Source organism: Homalodisca vitripennis, chromosome 3 (assembly GCF_021130785.1).
Source record: "Homalodisca vitripennis isolate AUS2020 chromosome 3, UT_GWSS_2.1, whole genome shotgun sequence".
Taxonomy (NCBI): Eukaryota; Metazoa; Arthropoda; class Insecta; order Hemiptera; family Cicadellidae; genus Homalodisca; species Homalodisca vitripennis.
Window position 1 is genome coordinate 68828289 of NC_060209.1, and position 26294 is coordinate 68854582.

Genomic DNA, 26294 nt, shown 5'->3' on the forward strand with positions numbered 1-26294 from the left:
TAACTGTTTGGAGATTAATATTGTTTTTGTCAAGGCCAAAATCAAGATAGCTATCAGTATAGCTGGTGTAACACACCACAGACTGTCCTGTTAAAAATAACACCATTGGTCTTAGATTTAGTCTTTTATCCTTGATTTATTTGTATTTGAAATGTCATTGCAATAAAATTATACTTATGCTAATTTATCCAAATTAAGTAATAAAATACCAGTGCTAAAATATAGATTTAATTAATAGTTTACTTCTATAAATTACTTAGATCACTTGTAAAATAAAGTAAGCTTATTTAATAATTATTTTTTAATATTTAATATTTTTTTATATAAGCTATACTTTATTAATAAATACATTTCTGATAATATGTTTACTCATCAGTACCCATTCTTAGGTTTTAATATTCACCACAAACACCTGTGAGTTAAGCGGTATGTTCCTATGCTCCACACTTTCATTGCAGCAGGACTGTGCCATAACTGCCTTCAAATCAAACTATTAAATACATTCAATTTAAGCTGAGTTGTGTACACCAATGTACCCAGAACACATGACCAAACATTTATGCCACACTTATCTACGAGAATATCAGTTCTGTATGAATGCAAAACAATCATATTTTCAATATGTGTTGCTTATAATCTCCAAGGATGTTGGTATTCAAGTATTGTACCCAGAACACATGACCAAACATTTATGCCACACTTATCTATGAGAATATCAGTTCTGTATGAATGCAAAACAATCATATTTTCAATATGTGTTGCTTATAATCTCCAAGGATGTTGGTATACAAGTATTGGAGAAGTGTATATAAGATGAGGCAGACCATCTATCTGCGATGTATAGCAGCTGAACCAAGAAACCTATCTTCTTCGTTTTAACAAAAACATTCATAATTCAACCCCCAAAGAATTCGAGGAAATAATTTGTAACACCCAAAAATACACCAATATGGCACTTTTGGAGGGAATTAAACTTTTTTTTAATATACTGGCAGATCGAGCCATACCTATTTTAAAGGGTCTCCCTATTCATGTCATGAAAATTAGTATTTATGGTACCATTTCTCAACCATGTAAGGTAAAGCAAAACTAAAAAAACAAAAGATTTTAATTTTCAAGAGAGCTATTAAAGGTGTAATAATAGTCATACCTTGCTTTTTAGATTTTTTAAACTTTTACTTTTTATTATTTTTATTCATTTTACAAAAAAATCACATTGTGTACTTAGTTAAATATACAAAAAGTAAACACATTACAAAAACCTAACAACTGTTTGGATGTGCACTAATTATATCTTTAAAAAGATCCTATCCATTATTCTATGACCAAAAATTAAGGGCATGATATGTGTGAAGTTTAACTTTATTCTTATTGTATAAAACTCAAGGTGGTTTCAATACAACCCAGTCTTGATCCACCTAAAGCATCTCTCAGCCAGGCACTTTTAATCCTTTCCGATCTTCTGGAAAGAATTCCACTGGAGAACAGCGGGATTTGCCTGGTTGGGGATTTTAACGTTGACATGTTAGATAAGACAAAAAGAGAAAAAATACTATTTGATGAAGCTCTTGCTCCTTTTGACATGATTCGACTAGATCTCCCACCTACCAGAATTACTCACACCTCTTCAACTTCTATTGACATGGTTTGTACAAACTTCAATTTTAACTCTATTTCTGTTGATGTTGTGCACACAGGACTTTCAGACCATACAGGGCAATTTACGTCTGTGGACATACCTTCGAAACAGCTGAAAGGAACATCATTGACAAAAAGGTTTTTTAATAATAATAACCTTACATGCCTCAAGGGATTACTATCTATCCAGAGCTGGGAAAAGGTATATGAGTCCAGCAGTGCAGAAGAAGCCTATTGCAACTTCCTTTCCATTTTAACGTCGGCTATGGACATTGCCTGTCCTGTGACCAAAACAAGAGTCAAGCCTAGTCGACAGAATAATCTTGAACTACTAAATCCTGATATTGACCTGCTAAGGAAACAATTCCTGAAAGCTCAGGATCGTTATTTGTCAACCAACAGCCAAGAAGACAAAGAAAGGGCCTCAGCAAAGAAGAAGACATATGACCTTAAGTTGAAAGAAGTAAAAAAACAAACAAATGAAGCACATATTAACCAAGCCTCCAATAAAAGCAAAGCAATCTGGGAAACAATAAATAAAGTAAGACCTTCGAAAGAATCACCTCAAGAGGAGGAATGGCAGATTAACACTGGCTTGGAAACAGTCTCCGACATTGGTGAGGTGGCAAATATTTTCAATTAATATTTCGCTACAATAGCAGAGAAAACTTTAAAGAAAAATAACAGTTACCAACAAAGGACAACACTTAATAGCCTACCTGACCTTACAGCTAACACTGTTTCATCCTTTCAACCTGCAAATGTTGACGAAGTACTTAACACAATTAACAAATTGAAATCTTCTACGTCTTCTGGAATAGATGAAGTTTCAGCTAATCTCCTAAAATCTTGCAGACTGGAACTCTGCCATCCTCTTTCCGATGTTATCAATAAATCAATGAGCCAAGGGGTATTTCCTTCTAAATTAAAACTCTCAAAGGTGTTTCCTCTACACAAACAAGGAAGCAAATATGAGATTCAAAACTACAGGCCAATTTCTTTAGTTCCAACAGTTTCAAAAGTTTTGGAGAAAATAGTTTTGAGCAGATTAATGGATCATCTTAACACAAACCACTTAATTCCTGACAGACAACACGGCTTTCTAGCGGGGAAATCAACCATTACAGCATTGACAGACCTAATCGAACACATAATTGACAATATTGACGCAGGCAACACAGTCACCAGCACCTTTCTTGATCTCAGTAAAGCTTTTGATTGTTTAGATCACGGCCTACTTTTAAGCAAGTTGAGCTCATTGGGCATAAAGCACTCTGTTTTGAATTGGTTTGGCAGCTACTTAACAGGACGAAAACAAATAGTATCCATCAAGCATACTCTAAATGGAAAAACAGAAACTGGAATATCTCCCCCTCTACCCATAACCAGAGGAGTGCCCCAAGGATCTGTAATGGGCCCAGTACTGTTTCTTTTATTTATATCAGATCTTCCATCCCATATAAACCACTTTAGTTATCCTGTCATATATGCTGATGACACAGTTCTTGTATCTAGCAACAAATTAGTAGAGCAACTTGAAATAAGCACCTTCATATCTGTTAATATGGCTCAACAGTACTGTCTGAACAATGACCTAGTTTTCAACGAGTGCAAAACAAAACAGTTAATTTTAGGAAGACATGACGATGCAGTTTGCGAAACTCCAGGGTTGGAACGTGTCTTATCAACTAAACACCTTGGTGTCACTCTAGATGAAAAACTGTCTTGGAGCCACCACATTGACGAGATGTGCCACCAACTTAGCTCGGCTATTTTTGCCATAAAAAGAGTGAAAGCTACAAGTACATTTGAGGCAACAAGGATCACTTATTTTGCACTCTTTGAATCAAAGATCAGATATGGCATAATCTTATGGGGAAACAGTTCATGCAGTAATTTAAATAGGATTTTGGTCCTTCAAAAAAGAGCCCTTAGAACAATGGCTAGCCTTCAACCCCTTGACAGCTGTCGTGAAGTCTTTAAGAACTTTAATATTTTAACTGTGACATCCCTGTATATTTTAGAAGTTGTTTTACTTGCCTGCAGACTCAAGTTACCAAAAAACAAAGACATACATGGGCGACAAACTCGCCATGCCGACGATTTCATCCTTCAACCCCACCGGACTGCCTTGTTTGAAAAAAAAGCCTTCATATGCAGGGGCAAAACTATTTAATGTTCTACCTGACGAGTTGAAGACTCAAGATTCAGCTACAATGAGAAGACAAACTTCGAGAGTGGCTAATCAATAAATCAATTTACACAATGGACGAGTTCATGACACATGCTGGAGGGACTCCTCAGCATTGACTACAAAATACCGGAAGAAACACTTTGTAAACCATCTTATTCTGATTTCTATTTCTACCTGTCTTTCTTACTGTAACTTGACGCTTATTCTGTTCTTTATGATTATGATTAAAGTATTATTGATTGATTGATTGATTGATTAGAGTGCTGCATATAAATATCTATTTTCTCCTTAGCGTGCAATTAGCTTTTATAAAACTAATGTTAAGTTCTAATTGAATTAGATTTCTTAAGTCATCATAGAAGGAGTAAAAAAATAAAATAGATTTTTTATTTTAAAAATGATTTTTTACAAATAAATAAATGTATGTAAAAACAAAATGTAAAATTTTCCAATTAATTGTAAACAGAGAAAAGAACCATAATAAAAAAAAAACACAAAATTGAAATCCCAATTAAAGTTATCCTGCAGTTCCTGTAACATATAACCACGTAATTCGGCTTAGGACAGAGCTTACACACAGAACTAAAGACTTGCACTGTCATCCCTCGTTGACACACAGGAAAAGCTTTCAAACGCACCGGCGTATGGCACACGATGACATTTGGTTGTTGATAACCAGTTTTGGATTGACACCAGGTGGCTGAGAATTATAAATAGAGCACATCTGTTATCTGACATTCAGTTAACATTCTAATCCATTTTGATCACGATCGAGTACGAAAACTTTAATAGTGAGATTTTCCATCATACGCATGTAAGAGTCATCTTTACCATGCAGGATTTCCTGTAATACGACACAAGAAGAGATAAACTAAGTTTATGCCTAATTTTAACACAATGAATTGCACATGATTTATTTTGTGTGATAGCAATACAAACATCCAAATTTTAATAAAAAATGTTCAGTACTATCTCCAACGCATTAAATGGTTTGAAATTGTAACTGGAATCATCTTGTAGCACTTTGTCAATGTTATTTCTAGTACACTACCAATGAAGAAGAGTAAACTTAAAATGTCTATAATCTGCATTAAAAAGTATTTTTGTACTACCATTTTGAATTTTCTTATCCGAGTATACTCTAATCATGGAATGTGTAAAAATTAAAAAAATTGTACTACTTTTAAGATTTTCAGTGTAAACAAGATTTCAGTCTGTCTCACCATTTTAACCCTTTGAGGTCGGCCGGGACAGCGTCTGTCCTACTCATGATGAGTGGCCGAGTAGCGCGCGGGACAGCATCTGTCCCGTTATACTTGGGTGGCTGAGTAGTGAGCGGGACACCTGCTGTCCCGCGCTGTAGTGCTTTGTTCTTTATTTTGTATCTCCTAAACGAACTAACCTTTTCATGCCAAATGCTTTTTGTTTGTTTCTTAAAAGGTTGTATTTTTCACAAAAAACTAATCGAAATTGTTTTGAAACGTTTACTTGCAAAGAAACTATTCTTTCATTTTGGGATACCACTGTATTGAACAGCTATATTCTCTACAAACCTGAAAATGGACCAAAGAAGCCTCTTAGTGACTTTCCATTAAAGCTTGTCCAAGGACTTTTTCTTCATTTTGGTCCCACTGAGCGAATTGTTCAGAATCCTACCATACGAGAAACCACTAGGCTTTCTTCTAGAAATAGTAATCACTGGCCAAAACAATCCAACACTCGACGACGCTGTGTAGTGTGCCACAAAGCCGGAAGAGAGAAGAAATCCACTATCTACTGCAGTGGTTGTGACGTAGGATTGTGTTTGGATCCTTGCTTTCAAAGGTATCACACCATCCTACATTATTAAAAGGACTTGAAAATCATACTCGAATCTATTTCAGTCTGTGTAAATAACCTTAATTTCCTGAACTCTACTCAATACAATTTGTAACTATAAAAACGTATTGTACTCTTATCCCAAAGAAAATGTTTCTTTTCTAATTAAAATCTAAAATAAGCTGTATACTGATATTAAAACTAATTTCAATGATAACTATTTGAAAACAGCTTCATTCTATGTTTTTATACCACAAAACACGCTTAAAATGTAATGAAATACAAGTTTTTCAAACTAAATTAATGTAAAACGCATATATTAACTGACGGAAAATTAGTAAGAGTAATTTGTAAAATAACTGAATTTAGTTTTACAAAATAAAAACTTTACCTGGAACCAATTGAATAAAAAATAAGAAAGTTAGAGGCAAATAACTAGAACGATGCGCGGGATGTGAGATTTGAGTGAAATCACGCCGCCCAGCAAGGGCAGACAGGTCTCGCGCGCACCGCCACTCAGGCACAGCGCACGTCAAATAGCGCCGGCGTCAAAGGGTTAAATTTACCCATGCATTTAAATAACAACAGGACAGCCCTACAAGAATTTCTAGGATGTAAATGGGCTTATATGTTTTTGAACAGCAACTTGTTTCACATTTTAGGTAACAGTTTTGAGTACTATGTGCTGTTAAGAATAATACTATATATATAGTTATAGTTTAAACACCAGGTGGTTACTGATCTGCTGCCAACGTGTAAATTAATTCACACCCACTGAGGCACACGCGACCAAACAAATCGATCTGCAATGGGTTGAAACTAACTCAATTCAAAATATCAACTAACATAGTACACTAGTTTGTATGTGTTGGAAGGCCACATATCCATCCAAACAGTCTCATTTACATTTTTAGGATTTGGGAGCAATAACGGGAATTTAACAGAGTAAAATATTAACACAAGTTTAATCAACAACACATTGAATATTTCAATAAGGCATTTATATAAGTAATCCACACAGAAACAGGGCCGGGAACATAAAAACAAACCCTGTTACACATTCCATCTCTGCAATGGCAAGACAAGGACACAAAGTGACTAGCAAGACACTTAACTTACTAACTATAAACAACAGATAAAAGTATCAAAATGGATTCTTACAGTCTTATCTGGCAAAAACTAAACAATTAGGAGCCAAGAAAACAGTTCAACAAACCAAAAATATAAAATGTATATATTTGCAATTTAAGCAGTATTAAAGTTTTTGGATTGTGTTTTCTTTATCACGTGCAATACAAGATACATGCTCCACATATTTAAAACCAAACAAAACATATGATGCTACGACTAAACTGTGCCCTTGCCTTTTATGATGATTTTGTGAGTGTTTCTTTACAAACTTTAATGCAAGTATTCACAATTTATTGTATTTTACTTTAATAAATGCTTGGGTATGGGAAATTGGGCATTTCAAGAGAAAAAGTGCAAAATCGTAAAAAAAAAGATAATAAAGTATCAACTATTGTGATTCCATCCACAATGTTATTAGACAGGGACTAATATATATATATATATAACAAATAAATAAAACAATTTATGTACATTTTCCGTTTCTGTAGGAACTCTCTCCTAATGCCAAAAGAATCTTATTACATTTCTTATTCTACAGCTTTCTGGTGAATTAAAACCATTCAAAGTATGTTTGGCCCCGATTCGGTCCACTTTCAGCCTGCAGCTGATAGCATAATATACAGTATTGACTATAAGTACATCCCTATAACTACATTTAAACACTATCTCTTGTTTCTGCGTATTGTTTTTTCGCTCTCTGGCGAATAGTTGGACATCACGTGATCTGAAAAACAAAGCAGCAGCATGATAAACACAAGTAAGACAACATACAGTACAATATCTAAACATAAAGTGGCTACTAATGATAAATCGTAGACTCAATTGCACTCACTTCAATCATCAATCACATAATTATTTGAACGTCCTGTACTCATTCTATTTCCTACCATAGATTTTTACAGTAAGTGCTAGTATATCTTATGGAGACTGACCTCTCTTCAGACATTTAAATGATAATGATTAATATGTAAAATTTTATTACAAAAATATTAAAAACAAATTATACACATTCCTTTGAACAAAGAATTCTATAAAATAATGAATTGTATGTAAAATAATATTTTGTTTTATCTGCAAGTTCTATTTAAAATATATATAAATTGACTTTTTCCACTAGTTTTCAGAATCAGCACTGTTATACCCATCAGTTGATTCTACTTCAAAGTTCATATTAACATTGTTTACCATATTATAGTAAGTGGATTTATAATAAGTTTAGAATACCTATAATACAAAAAAAACTGTGTTTTTAAGTGTAATAATTTTTATAAAAAATCTCACAGCTAACAAAAACTAGATTTGTGTTGCTCTAGTATAATTCCTTCTCTTAAACGGGGATTAAATTTTTTGTGAAAATAAAACTATTTAATTTACAGACACTTTCATATTAATTGGTAAAACCAACACGTTTCAAATATGACCAGTTTTTACGATGAATTTTCAACCCCAAATGAGTTGTATTAAAAATTTAGTTTAATTCAATGTCAAAATATTAATGAATATTAATAATTAAAAGATAATTTGTTCAGAGTATTCCAGTTTGCATCTTTATTATTAACTGTTAATGCTCATTATTTATAGCTCATCAAATTTGTAAACACGATTTAAACTCATAATACTACCTATGCATTTTTTAAATATTTGTCGATTTTAGCATAAGTCTTTGAGTGCCATTAAGATTAAGGGTGAATTTTGTAAAAATATACTGAATTGTGCCTCAATGATCGTAAATATTACTTGTTTACATATTATTAAGCTACTATCATATTATTATTTTATAAAAATTATACTCGAATATAGACTGAAATAACACAATTTATATATAGGCAGAAATACAAATTTATTTACATTTTTATACACGTCATAAAAATGGTATTAACACCTGTTGTCCATATAGTGCGGACATGCACTTTTTATTATTTTACTGGCCACATCTTTTACCAATGAAATGCTATGAAATTCTACAGATTTGTGCACAAAGATGTATTACATCAAAATAAATTAGATAGTAAAGCTTTGACTGTATTTTTTCAGTCTGCGACTGACCAATTGCAGTTCATTTCAGCTGACTGCTCACGCTTGTAAATTATTCCATTTGTATCACGTTTTTAGGTTAATACAGTATAAAGTACGACAGTTACAGTTTATTTTTTTATTTGTTTGATCTGAAAATGAGTCGAAGGAATTGTTCAGAGTCTCCCTTACACAAAAATACACTAATTAGCAACCTAGTTGCAAGTAGTGTGGATGTGGTTAGTGATGACGATTTGAGTGATGGGATAGGTTATCATCTTTTTGACAATTATTTTTTTTAAATCAATACCAATTGCTAGGTATTTATATAATAAAGCTACTAACACCACAGGAATCGTATGTATCCCTATGGATATGAAGTAGAAATTCCAAGATAGACAAAAGTTATATATGTGCCAAAATGAATTGGGTTTGATAGTAAAGCTTTGACTGTATTTTATCAGTCCCTTTACTTGGGACGAAAGAAAGAAAATCCAGTATTATTATAGTCAACAAAAAGCAAGGCTCAATATGCTGATAAAATAAAAAAAGAAATATACTGGTAATTTGACAGGCTAAATACCTGAAGTTGTTGATATACCTATAGTAAATATATGGATGGCATAAATGTGAATGGCCAGAAATTGTACAATTATCTAGATGAAAGGTGCACTATGCGTTACTGGAAGAAAGCTACCTTCAACAAGACTCCAATGTTTTTGAATACATATATTTTGTAATGACAAAACTGCTCTAGACCACCAATGTCACGCTTCCATTATATGGTGTCTGTATTAGAAGATTGGGTACACAGTGGACAGAGAGAAAGCAGTGACATGATGACCCATCACCTGCGACAAAACTATGGACTGCAACACTTAAAAGGCAGAATGGAAAGGAATTGTTGTGTATGTAATATTCAATGGTCTCAGTGTGGGAGTAAAAGAAAAAAGCAAGGAATTTTTGTGTACGTTGTCAAAAAGGAATTCACCCTGATTGTTTCGGTGACCACAAGTATTAAAACATTTTGTAGTGATGTAAATATTGTATTAAAACTTTGTTTATTTAGGCTACAAACAGTTTTAATTATTTTGTCAGAAATAACTTTGGTTTTTACGTTAAGTACTATGAATTTCAAGGCTCGTGTTACATTTTGAAATTCAACTAGCCCAGAAATTGCAAAAAGGAAAAATGACATGTCATTACAAAAATGGATGTTATTCCACTTGTAGATAAGGTAGGTATATAGTTTTTGTTTCCTTAGATTAAGAATTACATTTTACATAACATTAATGGGTATGTACGTGTAAAATATCTTTTAACTATATAGCTTTTCAGCAACAAACTTGAAATTTTAAAATTTTAATTTATTTTTATACGTGTATGTGTATCTAAAAATAATATTCAGAATATTATTTTTATTGGTACATTTCTGTAAACTACATTTAATAAGAAGTAGAACAAACACAGAACTAGCTTGATAACTTAAAAAATAACTGTCATGAGATGTTTACAAAACGTTTACAATTTGTCTAAAATGGCTTAGGATTCTTGGCACATCACTTGGTATAATGACCGGGGTTAAAAGGGTTAGTATATATATAAATAAATTACACTTTTTATATTTTTTATGTAAAAAAGTGTTTGTTAAAATTAATTTTTCTCACAGATATTTAAAGATACTAAAGTTAAAATATAGTTTTTTCTCAAATTACGTTTTGTTGAATACTTAAGAAAACATACAATTTGAATCCTCCAAATACATACAATTTATACTACCTAACACAAATAATTAAAAATAATACATATAAAATGTCATAAGTTTGGACTAAGATTACTTATATAATTGAAAGATCAGTCTAGTTTTAATAATAACATAACTACACACAACAATCTCACTCATTCTACATGTTGTTTTATTTCATACACAGGATTTTAACGATTTCCGTTCAGTAAATGTTAAAAAAGGCTACGACCATAAAAACTAAAAATATAATGGAAAAAATAAAATACGAATACAACAACACATTCCAACTTCAACTCATATGAAGAATTAACATGAAATGGCTGTTTTATTGCCATCTTGTTTCTTCAAAAGATTTTCCCCACTAAATATTGTGCTAAAAGTATTTGGTATAAAAAGCAGTTGCTCAAAACATCAAACAAGTTATTAGCTAGTGTTGCAAAACTTTTTAACTAAAATGTATTATTTAGAGATTAATATAATATTTTCAGGGCAAAATTGATATTTTACAATATACTTTTTGCTATAATTAATTTTTCTCATATTTTAGCTAAGAGTTCGCATGAGCTTATGAAAGAATGACACATTATGAAAAACCAGTACAATGGTACAACAGGGGATTAAAAAACCAAATAAAAATCATTACAAAGTAACATATAAAAAAACAAAACTACAGCTACAAAATAAGAATGTACTATTAGTAACACTAAACAAAAATAAAACCAAAAAGCAAAATAAAGGGTAAATTTGATAATTTTCTATACATTACCAGACAACCAAAATTTGAAATAATTAGATTTACATTGTTTAAATTGTTAAACCTGCTAGTCATTCTGCCCCTGCTTCCAGTGTACTCCAAAACATACGAATTTTAGAAAAATTCGTTTTCTCTATTGGCATGCAAAAAATAAAACATGAAGTTAATATCATAACATGCATAGTAAATAACCCAAGATTGATTCAATCTGTACACAACAATCATACTCATAGTATATATAGAAGGGTAAAAAAATCATCATCATGCAGTATTGTTGCCGAGTATTTAACATTTGTTCTAATATATTAGATTTCAATCTCAGAACAATTGTGTACAAATTCAATCAATCCAAGCAAAATCCTTTTCACCAGCTAGGAAATATCTTTCACCTTTTTGTTCTCTGGACATGTCCCTTGGCTGGGGCTTATGGACAGTTCGATGATGGGAGTGGGATGGCAGAGGCGGAGGTGGTGAAGGTGAATGATGGCCATAGGGGGGATAGTCGTAGGGAGGGTAGGGAAGGGGAGGAGGTGGAGAGAACCGATGGTCTAACGGAGGCGACGATATCCTCCCCAGAGGTGGGGGTCTAGAATCAGAAGGATAAGGAGAACCCATGAGAGGGGGAGGAGGGACAAAGTCTCCATGAGGTGGCATCGGATACATCATAAAAGGGGGAGAAGCTGTAGGGGGATATATCAAGGACGGGGGAGGACTAGACGGATCACCGTTGCTCTCACCTATAAAGTGTAAACAGAATATCATTAATATTTTAATACAACCAAAGTATAACTGTTTTATAAAATTGTATTTTTACAGCATTTATATTGTTTCCTCAAAACTCATCCATGTCTTATTTCTTTATAACTAATTCTTTCAAAATACTGAATAATATTGATTATTAAGTATGAAATAATCAGACTGAGAAATCTGAAAAGTGCAATCAAAATTTTGGGCTTAAATGGCATTTGCCAATTAATTTTGAAGGTAGTGGAGGAAACTGAGTCACATTAGCCGTATACAGCTGTGTCCAACATTACTCTTAATTAAAATTTGTTATAGACAATGGAAGGTTTGAAAGGATAATAGCAATCAAAAAAATTAAGGTGAAGCAATGTCGAGGAACTCAATGTCTGCATTTCCAGTGATAACATGTCATCTGAAACAAAGTGAACAACGGAAAAAACCATGGTCTGGGAGGAGTAAAGGTTAGCAGCCTCCCCGTCCAAGCCATCGTCTTCCAGTTCTCTTTGTTTATGATGACATGCCACAATATCATAGGAAATGCAGACATTGAGTTCCTCGGTATTGCTTCAACGGGTGTGACATATTTGTGCTCTAGGCTCCTGTGCAGTGACATCGGTTAGCTTCATTCTCTCCAGTCTGGACTTCATACAGTGCAACAGGTATCAATTAAATATTTTAACGGCAGTCCATTGCCAAATATTTTAGTTTTTTAATACCTTAGGTTCTTTTTTCCACCTGAAAATATGGTAGATTTCAATCCTCAAAACGTAGTGTTTTACTTTTCTGGAACATATAACGATGACAAATGTCTGAAATCCTATTATTCTTTTCATTTTTCATTTTGGTCAATTGTTTACCTGCAAGATAAGCCATGACTTATTCTGAGACATACAACTAAATAATGACGTGTTAACCCTAAAGTTGCAGGTCTGATGGTGGTGGTACAGAGCCAGACAAACCTTCCCTAAATAAGAAAGATCTTAACATATAATGGGCTAATAATTCATTAATGCGTTATAAATCTTATTAGAGAATTTTTTAAGAACTTGGATCTTACGTTATAGTAGTGTTGCACTTTATTTCCCCTGCAATTGCTTTAAAAGATCCGTTTGCTTCATGATCAGCAATTTTTAGGTCAATATCGTTACTCTCCGGTGACGCTTATGTTCTAATTTCATTTTAAATTTTCAATTACTAATTTTCAAAAAATGTGCTCAATTGCACTGTGTGTACATATAATCAGAACCTTAGAGTAACTTTTAAATGATTTGTAATGAATTCTCATTAATATATTTACCAGAATTAAAAGATAGTTACAAAAACAAATTAAGAAAGCAAGAACCAATACCAGTTCCAAAACCTAACTTAGCATTTTTTTTTCAAATATTTATTGTTTTTTGGGACCTAAAATGTATAGTATAATTTCTTCAATTATTAGTTGTGAGAATATAAAGTTATTTTCAAAAACATTAAAGAAGTGGTTATTGGGTTTTGATAAATTAGATTTTCTTCTCTGCATAGATTCCTAGTTAATTAAAGAAGGTAACAGTAAATTTTAGTTTGAATTTATTTAAGTGGATTTTCATTTGCTTTGTAACTGCAGCAGCACACTTTTAATCAATTTTTTAGGAGCTTATAAAAAAAATCAAAGTTTTGTTGAAATTTTCTTTGAGCTAAAAAAGATTTTTGTTATAAAAGGAACAAAAATCTTGCCTCTAGAGGCCCTAGTTATTTTTGAAAATATTTCTTTTAATTTACGAGTGTTTTTGTTTTAATTTTATTTACAAGATGTTAAATTTTTATTTAAGTTTGCTCATTAGATTTGTACATTGTGTATACATTTGGTTGTTTAGGTTACTTTATTGATTTATTACATTGTGTATACCATTGTATATAATGTGTTATTGTAATATTTTCAAAAATAAATCATATTCTATTCTATTCTGTTCTATTCTATTCTATATCTAAGGCTGAAGTATTTGTGTGTGTAGAGATTATATAGAGCTACATTTTGAATAGGTTTATTTTCATGAATATTTCATCATAATCCCCCCTCTCTTGAATGAAACATAATGATAATAAACAGATATGATACTGACTTATGTTCTGCTTGCTTTCGTCGAGGCTGTAGGTAGCAGAGTTAGTGGTGAGGCGGTTACGCAGCTGAGCAGCCTCCTGCTGCACTTCCTTCAGCCTCCTCTCCGCCTGTCGGGAAGCCACCTGCAAACAACCCATAGTCAACCTCTGATTACTAAAAGGACAATGATTACAGATGGTCCCAAAACATATCTAAAATGTAGTATGAGCTACTGCTTTCAAAACTTAATTTAGGTACAATATTATTGTATTATTTTATTACCGACTACAATAAGTATACAAATAGCATTATGTTCAACATGTGTTATGGCGTACTTCTATCTTGTTATTAGTTTTCATTGAAATCCACTCATGTTTAGTGAGCCCTTTACTTAGCATCTGTCCAATTAAATCCACTATATACTACTAAGTAGTAAATAGTTACGAATATTTAAGAGGACTGATGTATATCATGATATATATATCAAGATGATTTGAGGTCACTAACTAGACTATTTATGAGTGAGGCAGAGAAAGTGGGGTTGAAGACGAATGATGCAAAAACTAAATATAAGCACTTTAGAAGGAATCAAAATCAAAGAGGAGGACCCCTACAAATTGATGGGCATGTTTTCGAACAAGTGGAGAACTTTAAGTACCTTGGGGTCACAATATCAAATAAAAACACAGATGAACCAGAGATACAAAATAGGATCAACTCAGCAAATAGATGTGTATATACATGCAATAGGATACTTTCAACCAAATGTCTCTCTCACAAAACTAAAACTAGAATATACAAAACAATTATATGTCCAGTGCTTTTGTACGGATCCGAAACGTGGAGGCTAAATAAGAAAGATGAGAAAAAGCTTCTAGTTTTCGAGAATAGAATTTTACGTAAAATTTATTGGCCATCATATGAACAAGGGGTATGGAGAAGAAAACATAATAGAGAAATCAGGGAGCTCTACAATAGTACGGATGTAATAGGAGAAATAAAGTGCAGAAGACTCCGTTGGGCAGGCCATGTTTTGAGAAGAGAAGAGGAGTGCAAACTGAGGAGGGTAATGTACGGTAACACAGAAGGAAGACGGCCTCGTGGGAGACCGAAAGTGAGATGGTGGAACCAGGTGAAGGCTGATATTGAGAAGATGGGCGCTTCAGAGGAAGATGCAGAGGACCGTTCAAGATGGAGGAGCTTTGTTGGTGCGGCTAAATATCACCTCCGATATACATGGCCCTGGGAGTAAGAGTAAGTAAGATGTATATCATACTCTGCTTTCTTATCACTCATTTCAAATATAAAGCATACTACAAATACATATACAAAACATCTTAAGAACATATTTCAGGCTCACTGAATGTTAAAAAGACACAATTGACACAGTGAATTGGTTGACTTTTAAATAACTTAAGTTTAACTGATAATCAATGGGTGTAATCCGTTATGAAGTTACGACTTTACAGGACTGTTAAAGTAACTGTGAAGTAGAAAGCGTTATTAGATTACTTTCAGTAAAGAAATTTATACCAGTGAAAATTCAATGTGAACTGTGTTCTGTGCAAGGAGAAGGCATTACAACCTGTAGGTGTGTACCCAATTGGGTATATGACGGCAGTTGTGAAAGATCGCATGTACCCGATGGGGTACACATCGTCGTGAACACTGTTAAAAAACCCCTAATGAACAAAGCTGTGAATATTTTCACATAAGATACACCAAACTGGTGAGCTTCCTTGAAATTATGATATGGTATTTTAATAGTGGGTTATGGAAAAACAGAGAAATAGACAATATGCCTTAACGATCCGTTATGTTCCAGGACTATAATCTGAAAAAGAACAAAATTCTATAAGGCAAAACTGTATAACTGATTATTTTAGAATGTTTCATGAACGTAATAAGGATATCCCGCTAATCTGTAGGTAGGATTTCCCCCTAGGCCATATTGGTCTTCTCATTCCTATATGTATATGAATATGTTTTTGCTTTTCTTACTGTATCAAAAATAAATCAGTTTCTCATAGAAAACAATTTAATTTTACATCCAACAAAAACAAGCTATATGGAATTTTGTACTAACCAATGCAGAAATAAAATTAATCCTCACATAGAAATAGATGAAGTGGCTATAGTTAAGGAAGAATAAGTAAAGTTTTTGGGTTCAACGTTAGACAGTTCGTGACATGTAATAAACATTGAAACTCACAAAAAACTCTAAAAATGATTTATTTTTCACATATCCATTCACGTATTATATTTGGTATCTCATTATATGAATCCACGTCAATAAAAAATTTAGATTCAATTTAGTAGTATAACAAAAGCAATTTGTGTCATTTTAAAACTTCAATGGAATGAAACTGTGAAGGATCACTTTCCTCAACTGGGTATCATGACGGTTTACAGTGCATATACATATATATGAAATTAGAAATTATAATGGCAGTGATGAATCGTGCTCATAGCTTAGGCAAAAGTGGTGAGAACCTTAGTTATAATACGAGAAATAGAAATAATATGGCAGTAGCTCAACATAACTTACTTTTTTCTGTAAAAAACCAAAATACATAGGAGCCAAATATTTTAATTTGCTGCCAAGCAATATAAAATTAATAGAAAATGATAACTAATTTACAATAAACTTAAAAGCTACCTGACTGACCTGCCATTGTACTCCTTTTCTGAATTTTATACAAATCACAATGGTTTTTACTATCAAAAAATTTATACTGTGTTAGATTTAGTTAGATACTAATGTAAAGCATATTTTGTAAACTTAACCGTTTACTTTCTCAATCATGTGACGCCATTCATGTACACCATATGTAAACAACTGAATAAAGATTTTTCTGATTCTGATGCTTTTTGACCAAAGTACATTTTCGAGCTACATACTAATATAAGTTTTTGATCAGAGCTATAAGGTAAAATTAATCTTGGTACCAAAAGTGAATTTAAACGTCTGAAAGTAGTCACCTTTACAATCAAAGTAGGCTCCTCAGTGTTATGTATGTATATATTTTTTCTTCATTGGGATAACAAAGAAAACACTACCATGGTATTGGAAATATCTTAGACCAGAAGTATATGACAAGGGCTAGAGAAGTAAACTCTGTTTGACCAAAGTAGGTTTTTGAGACCTGTGTTTCTTGATTGGTATAATAAGGCATAATCAGCTATGGCATTTGAAATGTAATTAATTTGAACCAGAAATGCTCCTATACTTGCAAAACATGATATAAGAATCAGGTTAACTCTAATACTCGTAACCGTGAACACTTAAATAATATCTACCTGATGTATGCCTACTATGTTTCAAAAATTTCATAGGACTTTTTTATATTACATTATAAGTGCTTTTACTACATAGTAGGATTTTGATTTAGAAAAATGTGTGCATAGCCGCAAGTTACAGCTAGTATAAAAATCAAATTGTTACAACAATTACTTATTTTTGTATGTATAAAATTGGTAATTTTATTTAACATGCTGTGTATCTGAATATAATGGCTTACCCAATTTTCATGTGACTTCTGTTCCACATTTGCCAACTGGATCTTGAAGGAAGACTCTTGTTCTACGATTTCTTTCTTTAAGGACTCATTCTGTAGCCTGTCAAAATGTACAAACATCATCATTTACATTATTCCTAGTAGGCCAAAATTAAAACAATGCTGGCCCTTTCAACTTTCATATCAGTAGTCTGTCAACAATCTGTCAATCATATTTGATATCCTATATTATATTCTGTTCTCATCTGAATTTATATTTCAGATTTTATCAGTTTTTTCTTTAACTTCTTTATTACCATAAGATCATGTGATACATTTTACTGTATTGGTTAATCTCTATATTGTGTTTTTACAATTTATCGTATTCTTACTGTGAATTTTTATTTCACTTTTGTGTGCTATGAGATGTCTATTATGTTGTGCTGAAATGCAATTTATGAGATTATTGTTGGTGTTTGTACATTTTTATTTTACTTTTGTGTGCTATGAGATGTCTATTATGTTGTGCTGAAATGCAATTTATGAGATTATTGTTGGTGTTTGTACATTTTTATTTCATTATGAATAGTAGGTTATTTCTTGGGCTCAAATTAAATTTATAAATGTTTGAATGCTTTATCTGGTGACAAACAGAACATGAATATTTAGTGAGGAAGATATTGAAAATAATTATTAGAAATTTTATGGAATGAGAGGGAGGATTAAAATACACTTATTGTAAGTAGAAATTTAAGTTCTATTATTAGCCCATTCATTAGCTGACATGAATTTTATGACTATACAACAAATTTCTCCTCATTTGAGTGTATAGAAAAAAACCATTAAAAGGTTAAATTCAAAACTTAAGCACAATTCAGTCTCCTATATCATCTGTTGAAAGTTTTAGGGATGATTAAGGAGCTTTTCCATCTAAACAACCCTAAGATCAAAATAAATCATCACACAAACTCTGCAACAACTACTCTGTTGCAGCCAAAGAGATATTCTTGTACTGCCATCATGCACATGAGTCACACTTATATACGTTTGTAAATAGGTATAAAATACGAGTTTTATCAGAAAGGCTATACGAAAGTAACAGACATTTTTTAATAGTGCGGCAGCGGGAGGGGCTACAGCCATCTTCGTGTCAAAAAACTGTGGCATTCAGTACGCATTGAGCTGTAGTCATACACAGTCTGTATCTCTTTTAATTTTTTGACTGTGATTAATTAAAATGTGTGCTACAATTGAAAATCCCACCACTTGTGTAGTGCATTCAGTGATAAGGTTTTTGCTGACAAAAAAACCATAAACCAACTGAAATTTATCACCACTGTATCAAGTTTATAGAAATGGAATAATGACTGAAAGCAGGCTTTAAAAATGGCAGCACCAACGTTCATGTCGATAGTCGTAGTGGTAGGCTTAGCCTATTGACTAAAGATTTTGATGTAGAAAATCAATGACAAAGTTTGTGAAAATCACTGTTTCACAATGACTGAACTCTCAAAATATTTCCCACAAATTTCACGAAGTTTACTTCATGAAAGCTTGGATACCACAAATTCTGTGCCCGGTGGGTTCCAAAAATCCTTATAGAAGATCACGAAAAACAAATACTTGTTGCATCGTTAACTTTCCTTGATGAATACGACAAATTTGGTAACAAACTTCTTGATCGTATCGTTACTGGTGATGAAACATGGGTGAAATATGTAAATTGTGAAACAAAAATGCAGTCTATAGAATGGGGGCACACACATTCACCAAAAATATATTTTCCATGACAATGCAGTCCCCATACAGCCAATCGTACACGACAAGTCTTGGATGATTTTGATTGGGAAGTGTTTGATCATCCACCTTATAGCCCAGATCTGGCATCAATCGACAACCACATCTATCCAGTGATGAAGACCTGGTTCACAAAAAAAACAGCGCTTCAATAGTGACACTGAACTTTTGCTGGCGTTAATCAGTGGTTAAGATCTCAGGCGGCAGATTTCTACAAAGCTGGAATCGAAAAACTTGTGTCACATTATAATAAATGTTTCAATTTAAACGGGGATTACATTGAAAAATAGGCTAAGAGTGTAGCTTATGTATATCATAAAATGTTCCTATTTCAGTTGCTTAATTTTTTATTTCAAAACGTCTGTTACTTGTATGAACCTACTCTGAGCTGAGCCCAAGGCGATGATTCAGTGTACAAGAAAAGTCACATTTACTGAAAGTTCGTCTCCTGAGATTTAAGAACTGATGTAGAAGTTCAATGAATATTATTTCATCAATTAATTACAACCTAACTATAGCAAAATGTACATTATTTTCATAGTTTTCATTGAAATTACTTCAGGCTTACAAGGTAAGTTGTCAACAGAATAATATTCATTCAAATTAATACAACTTAAAGTGGCTTATTTCAATGCTGATCGCTTACAGCCGAATCATAATTTTTTTCTAAATATGAATTTATTGTAATATAGTAGAGTCTAAATGGTTGAAGCTAAAACTAACTGTAGCAGACATAGAACGTTTGTAAAGCTGGAGTGAAAGGACGAACACCCGCTGGTATGACCACAATTTGCCAGCTATATGCAGCTAGTAACAGCATGATCTAGCATTAGGTAAAAGATACCAAGATGAGACCTGCTTGCTGAGCTTCTTAAGTTTTGTGATTAGTGGGGTTTTATGGTCACCATATGCAATTGAATAGATGACCTAAAAACTATGCATATGCAAATTATTAGACACGAGTATGCATTCTCACCAACATCCACAATATCTATTCTACTGCAGTGTATCTTTTTAATGGAAATCTTTAATATCTTTCTTACATGGTGTACTCACAGAATGAAGCAATCCATTATATTCTTAGCATGATGCGTGTCGCACTATTAAGTCGTCAAACACTCACTCAAGTAGATAAAAAATACACTGGCTGACTCAAGATGTAAAAGATGATGAGAAAAATACCATGTACGTGAACAACCAACCAGTCTATGCACTACGCTCAACTCGGCAAATGTTTGTTTTCTCCATATTTGTAACTGTTTAAATGAAAATGAAATGAAAATGAAAATTCCTTTATTTAAACAGGCAAAGTTAGGGCCTCATGGCCCTTTCTAAATATTAACTAATCTACCTTACTAAATACATTAAATTAAACATTAATCTAAACACTACAAAATTATAAATATGATACTTCTAAATAAAAATATAATCATACAATCATAACACAAAATAATATTACAACTTCCATTTTTAATAAGAACCAAAAACTATAATTAATACCTAATAACAATAATTTATAAATATATAATAAGAATATTTTTGAAATAAATAATATATATGCAGTTTTGACTCACTCACACTCCTCACACACAATGCCAGCACCACACCCACAGACCCCTAGGACGGACCCGCCCCGACCAACCGTTCATGGTACAAACGTCTCAGTGCCGCCACAAACCGCCGATCTCCCTCAATGGAAGTGATTTCTGGGGGGAGGGAGTTCCACAGACGACAACCCATCACTTGAAAAGATCTATCAAATACTACAGTCCTGTGTTGGGGCATTCTTAAGGTAAACATGGATGACCAGCCTAAGCGATATTTTAATTGATTTATTTTGTGTTATGTGTTTGTTTGTGTAGGCCTACACTGTGTTTTTTTTAAACGTCACGCTTAACCCTGGAACTGGCAGTCATATTTCTCTCAGTGGCGGAGTGTTTTTAGTACTTCATACATTGCCTTATATTTATTTTATTATTACATGTTTACTATAAAGTACCAATGTCATATTATATATTTTTTTATTCAGCATTGTTCAAGAAACATTTTTCACATGATATAATTAAAACAAAAAAATATCCTTACTCTACCTTATCATGGAAACATTTTTTTTATAAAAAAAATAAGTGTTTTACAAGTTTTTGATTTGTAAAATTGTTGTGGTTAGGATATGCAAAATCCAAAGTATAAAAAAAGAAAGAGCATTTAATTCTGAGTAAAAATAAAACAACACGTAGGTATTTATAAGGTATTTATTTTTACATGTGGTACACAATACAAAAATCATACACTGACATTCAAAAGTGCTACTTACCAACAAAAGTAAGAACTTCAGAGCTCACTTGGATTTGTACAATCTTGTGACTATTAGTCCATATTAATTTTCTATTTTTTTATTTTTTATTATATACTTTTTAAATTATGTATTCTGATTGAATGTCTAAATCAGAATCCTCATCGTTGCTTATTTCATGTACAACTAGTTTTCGAATGTCACTTGATCGATCACAGAAATTACGATCCATTACGTAAACACGCACAAAAAACTTACTATTATTGTGTCATATACACAACCGTCATTGCAACGAACTCAAACAAGCAATAAACCAGACAGAACACCATGCAGCTGACGAAATAACAATAGCCGAATGAACCAGTTGACTCATCGCTGCGTGCGTAACTAGCACAGTTTGCGAGAGAATGTAAACAAAACAGTTTAGAGATTATAAAACATATGGACGTGTAACGAAGCGATAAAATTATTCATTAGTATATTATTTACACAAATTGAAACTTCCTCTTTCGATTGGTATCAATACTGATACTCTTTGATCGTGTTTTAAGTACGTAATATTGAGAAATAAAAGATATATTAAAACGCCCGAGATCAGGCGCTGCCATCTAGGATGCAACTAAAACGCCCGATATTGGGCGTTTGCTAGTTACAGGGTTAAGAATATAACGGATTGCTTCATGCTGTGAGTACGTAATATATGATTTAAACCAACAATTCCAGAACCAGATCAAAATAATAATATACCCATAATGTAAAAATATAATGTAATGTTAATATTTAATTTTAAAATCTTTAAAAAGTCTTATGGCTGCCACATTTATGATTGAATCATGTACAACCATGACTGTATCATTGGTGCAAAGTCCACAATCACCTTAGTATCAATAAGTAGGCATCTACCCACAACAAAAGGTTCAGTCAGATTCAAGGAACCATGAACGGGATTCTTTTTTATCTTGGTTTGAAATTTTGTTACGTATAAAATTAAAACGTTTACTAAGTGATACAAATGTACACCTGTATTTTTCACAGATTAAGATCATATATTCTGGAAGCCCATATTATGATCTATCAAATTAGGTAGAAGGTAGGAATATGACTTTGTTCTTAAAATATAGGTATTTCTCTGAATCTGCAAATCTCTTTATAACGGAGTGGTATTTTTAAATTCTTTTTTGTATTACCAGACAGTCTCCAAAGGTTTAAGAATGACAGAGAAAGATTGGTAATGATTTTTTTTATCATACTAAGGTTAAAACAAGTTATTAGGATTCAAAATTCAAGACTCAGGAATCTATTTTTTAAGATTCAGAATCGGATCCAAGACTCGAAAATTTTGGATTGTTTTACTAATAAAATTTAGTTGCTTACACCTATAATGTACAGTCTCATCCTCAGTCTTAACAGGTATTTTTCTATCATAACAAAACAAAAAACTGGGAGATCAATCAACTTCTATTGTATCTATAATAATAGAATTCACCAAAAAATAGTAAAAGGACTTTATCATTACTAATAGTTACAAAACAAAAAATATACAAAATTAAAAATTAAAATTTTATTAATCATAAAAATCTTACTTACATCATATAAATAGTGCCATTAAATACCAAACATAACTACGCAAAAACAGGAAACTGCTAAGATCCATATTGACTACTGTGTTTTGTAACCCAAATAAATTATTAATAATATGTTACAACTCTATTGAAAAGCGTTTAACATCATAGATTGCAAATTTAAGGAAACATATCATAAAACGAAGATAAGTACATTTAACACACTGACTCACTAAACAACTACTTTGACTTCTCAATGAGGACCAACAGTTGTAAGGGAAAAGTGAAAATGAAACACCAGACAAACCCTTGTGAATGGCGCAGAGAACTGAGTTTCGGATTAGATTTCTTCTTAGTCTTTGTCTTCATTTCAGCCAGTTTTGGCACAGGTTGTGGCTGGACAACCACGGTTGGCGTGATCGTATCTCCACTCATAACTCTTAGGGAACATATTTACAATTTGACCAGAACCAAGATAGCTTAATGAATTATTAATAAAAAGTATTCCTAAATGTTAAGTTAAACAAGTAAAAAACATACTAAAGCTACAAATAAATTCTACAAGCGACAATATTATTGTAAACATATATTTTGGTTTATACTTTGTAATTATTATGTATTAATCAATATAGTATCGATCGTAATTATTAAATGTGTCTTACTTGTACTTCTCGTTCTCCTCTCGTAAAGATCGCATTTGTTCATAGATGGTGTGGTCATCACTTTGCTTCTGGAGCCACATAGACTCTTGCAATCCCAGTTCCCTAGAACACAACCGCTCATCAAACTAGGAATACAATTGAAATTGTTACGATAATTTAACCAAGAACAATCCAAACCTAGTTGTTTCATTGAGATTAATAACTAGAACTACTTAACAGAATTTTTTTTTATAGATTTTACAGCTAATGGTAGCAATGGTAGTACTAGGACTGGTCATTGAATAGCGCCATGAACAGTTAGTTGTTCCTGTTGAAATATCTGTGTTGTCTCTATGAATTTAACCCTACTGTATTGTATTATGTCTCAGAGCTTTGCTCTTCCTAACAATAAGCTTATGTAATTGACTGGTTGGAGGGGTTATGTAATGGACTGGTTAGTGTATAAGGGTGTACGTACCTACAACCCTACATGCACATTTGTGTCGGACTGAGGTACCTGATGCCAATTACACATAATTACAAAATTTGGTGCATAAGCTGTTCAAGTACCCTTACTCCCAAACCAGTGGTGGCTGCTCAAATAATGTCCAGGATGTTTATACAATATCACCATCCACTTTTAATTTATCTATATCAAGCAGAGAACTAACCCTCCAGCTTGATAAAGTAAGCTTTCTCTCCTTAGCTTATCAATAATATCTCATTAAAATTATTACTTCTTTACATTTACATGTTATTATTTATTATTAAATGTGAGGATATCTGATTATCCAAGTTGAATTCCTTTTTGAAACACTTCACATTCACAAGGTTATTGGTTTGATACAGTGAAAGCTTGAAGATGTGGGTCAAGATTGGATTTCTCTCTCAAAAAAATAACTGAATACAGCAGTGATCACAGCTTGGAGACAACGCATTACCTGATTAAGGTTGCCCAGTAATACCCTTAAGAATCCATGAATGTCAAACTTGTTAAACATTGTTGAGACACAATGGTTGAACAGATTAAGGTTTCTCACCACTTAAAGATGTCTTGAAATCTAAATATGGGTACTTTTAAAAGTAATATGGGCTCTCATTATGACTCTGGATCATTATTTTTACAGAGACAACACTTACAAAGTACAAAATTATAAATTTTAAGAGCATTTTATTTTAAAAAAACATACATAACTTTGTTGCAATAGAAGTCTCAGAGCAAGCCTTGAACTTGACTCCTAGGGTTGTACAGTGCAAGTTCCAATAATGTCTACTACCAATCTCACATTGGAAAAAAACAGTGAGAAAAGTAAAATCTCAGCATGAATGTAAATTAGACCTACCTTTCTCTAGAATCAACTTAATTTCAAACATTTCTAAACTTGAAAAATGTAGTTCAAACAGAAATTTTGTCTAATTGGGGTAAAATTTTGGAGGTGATATGCTCGCATATAAATTATTAAGCAACAGAAATTCTATAGCTAAAGTACAACTTACATGTCTTCTTTAAGTCATTCCAGTCTTTCAGGATAGAAATGTCAAAATTTGAGGCTTGTAAGGTGAACAGAATATTATCTGACTGGATGGATATTTTAAAAGCGAAATGTCCTCATGGGGATTCATATATTATTGGTCAATAATAAAGTTTAATAATAAGCCACCTGTAGTGCAGGTGAGACTGGTAAATAGGCTAGGTATCCAGTACTACCAGAAGTCTACTATTAAACTAACAGTACAGTATAATTTTCAACAAATAACTACTAACTTTTGTAACTGAGACTCTTTCTCCTTGAAGTAGTTTGAGAGCACTTGCAGTTTTGTAAGGGCTTCAATCTTCTCCTTTTCAGCAGTTTCAAAACTGTTCTTCAACTCAGTCACTTCTTGAGTTATCTTCTGCATATGACCTAATAGGACAAGACCATGAATTTCACCAATGACACTACAAACCATTTATTAACAAACTTCAAGCCGAGATACATTAAAACTACCACCTCAGCATCCTTTTTCCTTGGATTTATATATATATCGTATGGGGGACAAAGGCAGCTATCCATAAATAAATAAATTAAAAATTACAATTATTAAAAAGTACGTAAGAACAAAGTTCTTGAGTCATAAATTAAAAATAATATTAAAATCTCCCGTCACAAAGCTAAATCCAAATTACTGAGCCAGTTTAGAGACCCATCCTCTAAACCACTCAGACCAGCCAGACCACCAGAAAACAATCGCAAAGGGCAGTCGTTTACAATGTGCTCAATTGTCTGAGAGTTTGCGCCACAATCACACGTCTGGTCGTCAGTAATACCCCACTTGAATTTCCAGTGATTGCTTCTCCCAACCCCAGTTCGAAAACGATTCAATAAAACCCATTCCTTTCGAGGAATT

General features: G+C 32.7%; 1 protein-coding gene across 8 annotated transcripts in view; it reads right to left on the bottom strand.

Annotated features, from left to right (window-relative positions):
- Positions 1 to 6596: 6596 nt before the first annotated feature.
- Positions 6597 to 26294, bottom strand: part of LOC124357035 (transport and Golgi organization protein 1) — a 69114-nt gene continuing 49416 nt past the window's right edge. For 5 of the 8 annotated variants that reach the window (XM_046808417.1, XM_046808416.1, XM_046808415.1 and 2 more), the window contains 6 exons: positions 25672 to 25810; positions 23928 to 24029; positions 17638 to 17734; positions 14139 to 14259; positions 11685 to 12032; positions 6597 to 7505 (listed from right to left, as the gene is read on the bottom strand). In XM_046808417.1, the coding sequence (XP_046664373.1) occupies positions 7444 to 7505; positions 11685 to 12032; positions 14139 to 14259; positions 17638 to 17734; positions 23928 to 24029; positions 25672 to 25810 (869 nt within the window). In that variant the 3' untranslated portion in view covers positions 6597 to 7443. Of the gene's footprint in view, positions 7506 to 11340; positions 11429 to 11684; positions 12033 to 14138; positions 14260 to 17637; positions 17735 to 23490; positions 23705 to 23927; positions 24030 to 25671; positions 25811 to 26294 lie in introns of those variants that run through there. The other 3 variants (XM_046808418.1, XM_046808419.1, XM_046808420.1) reach the window with 3 other exon arrangements.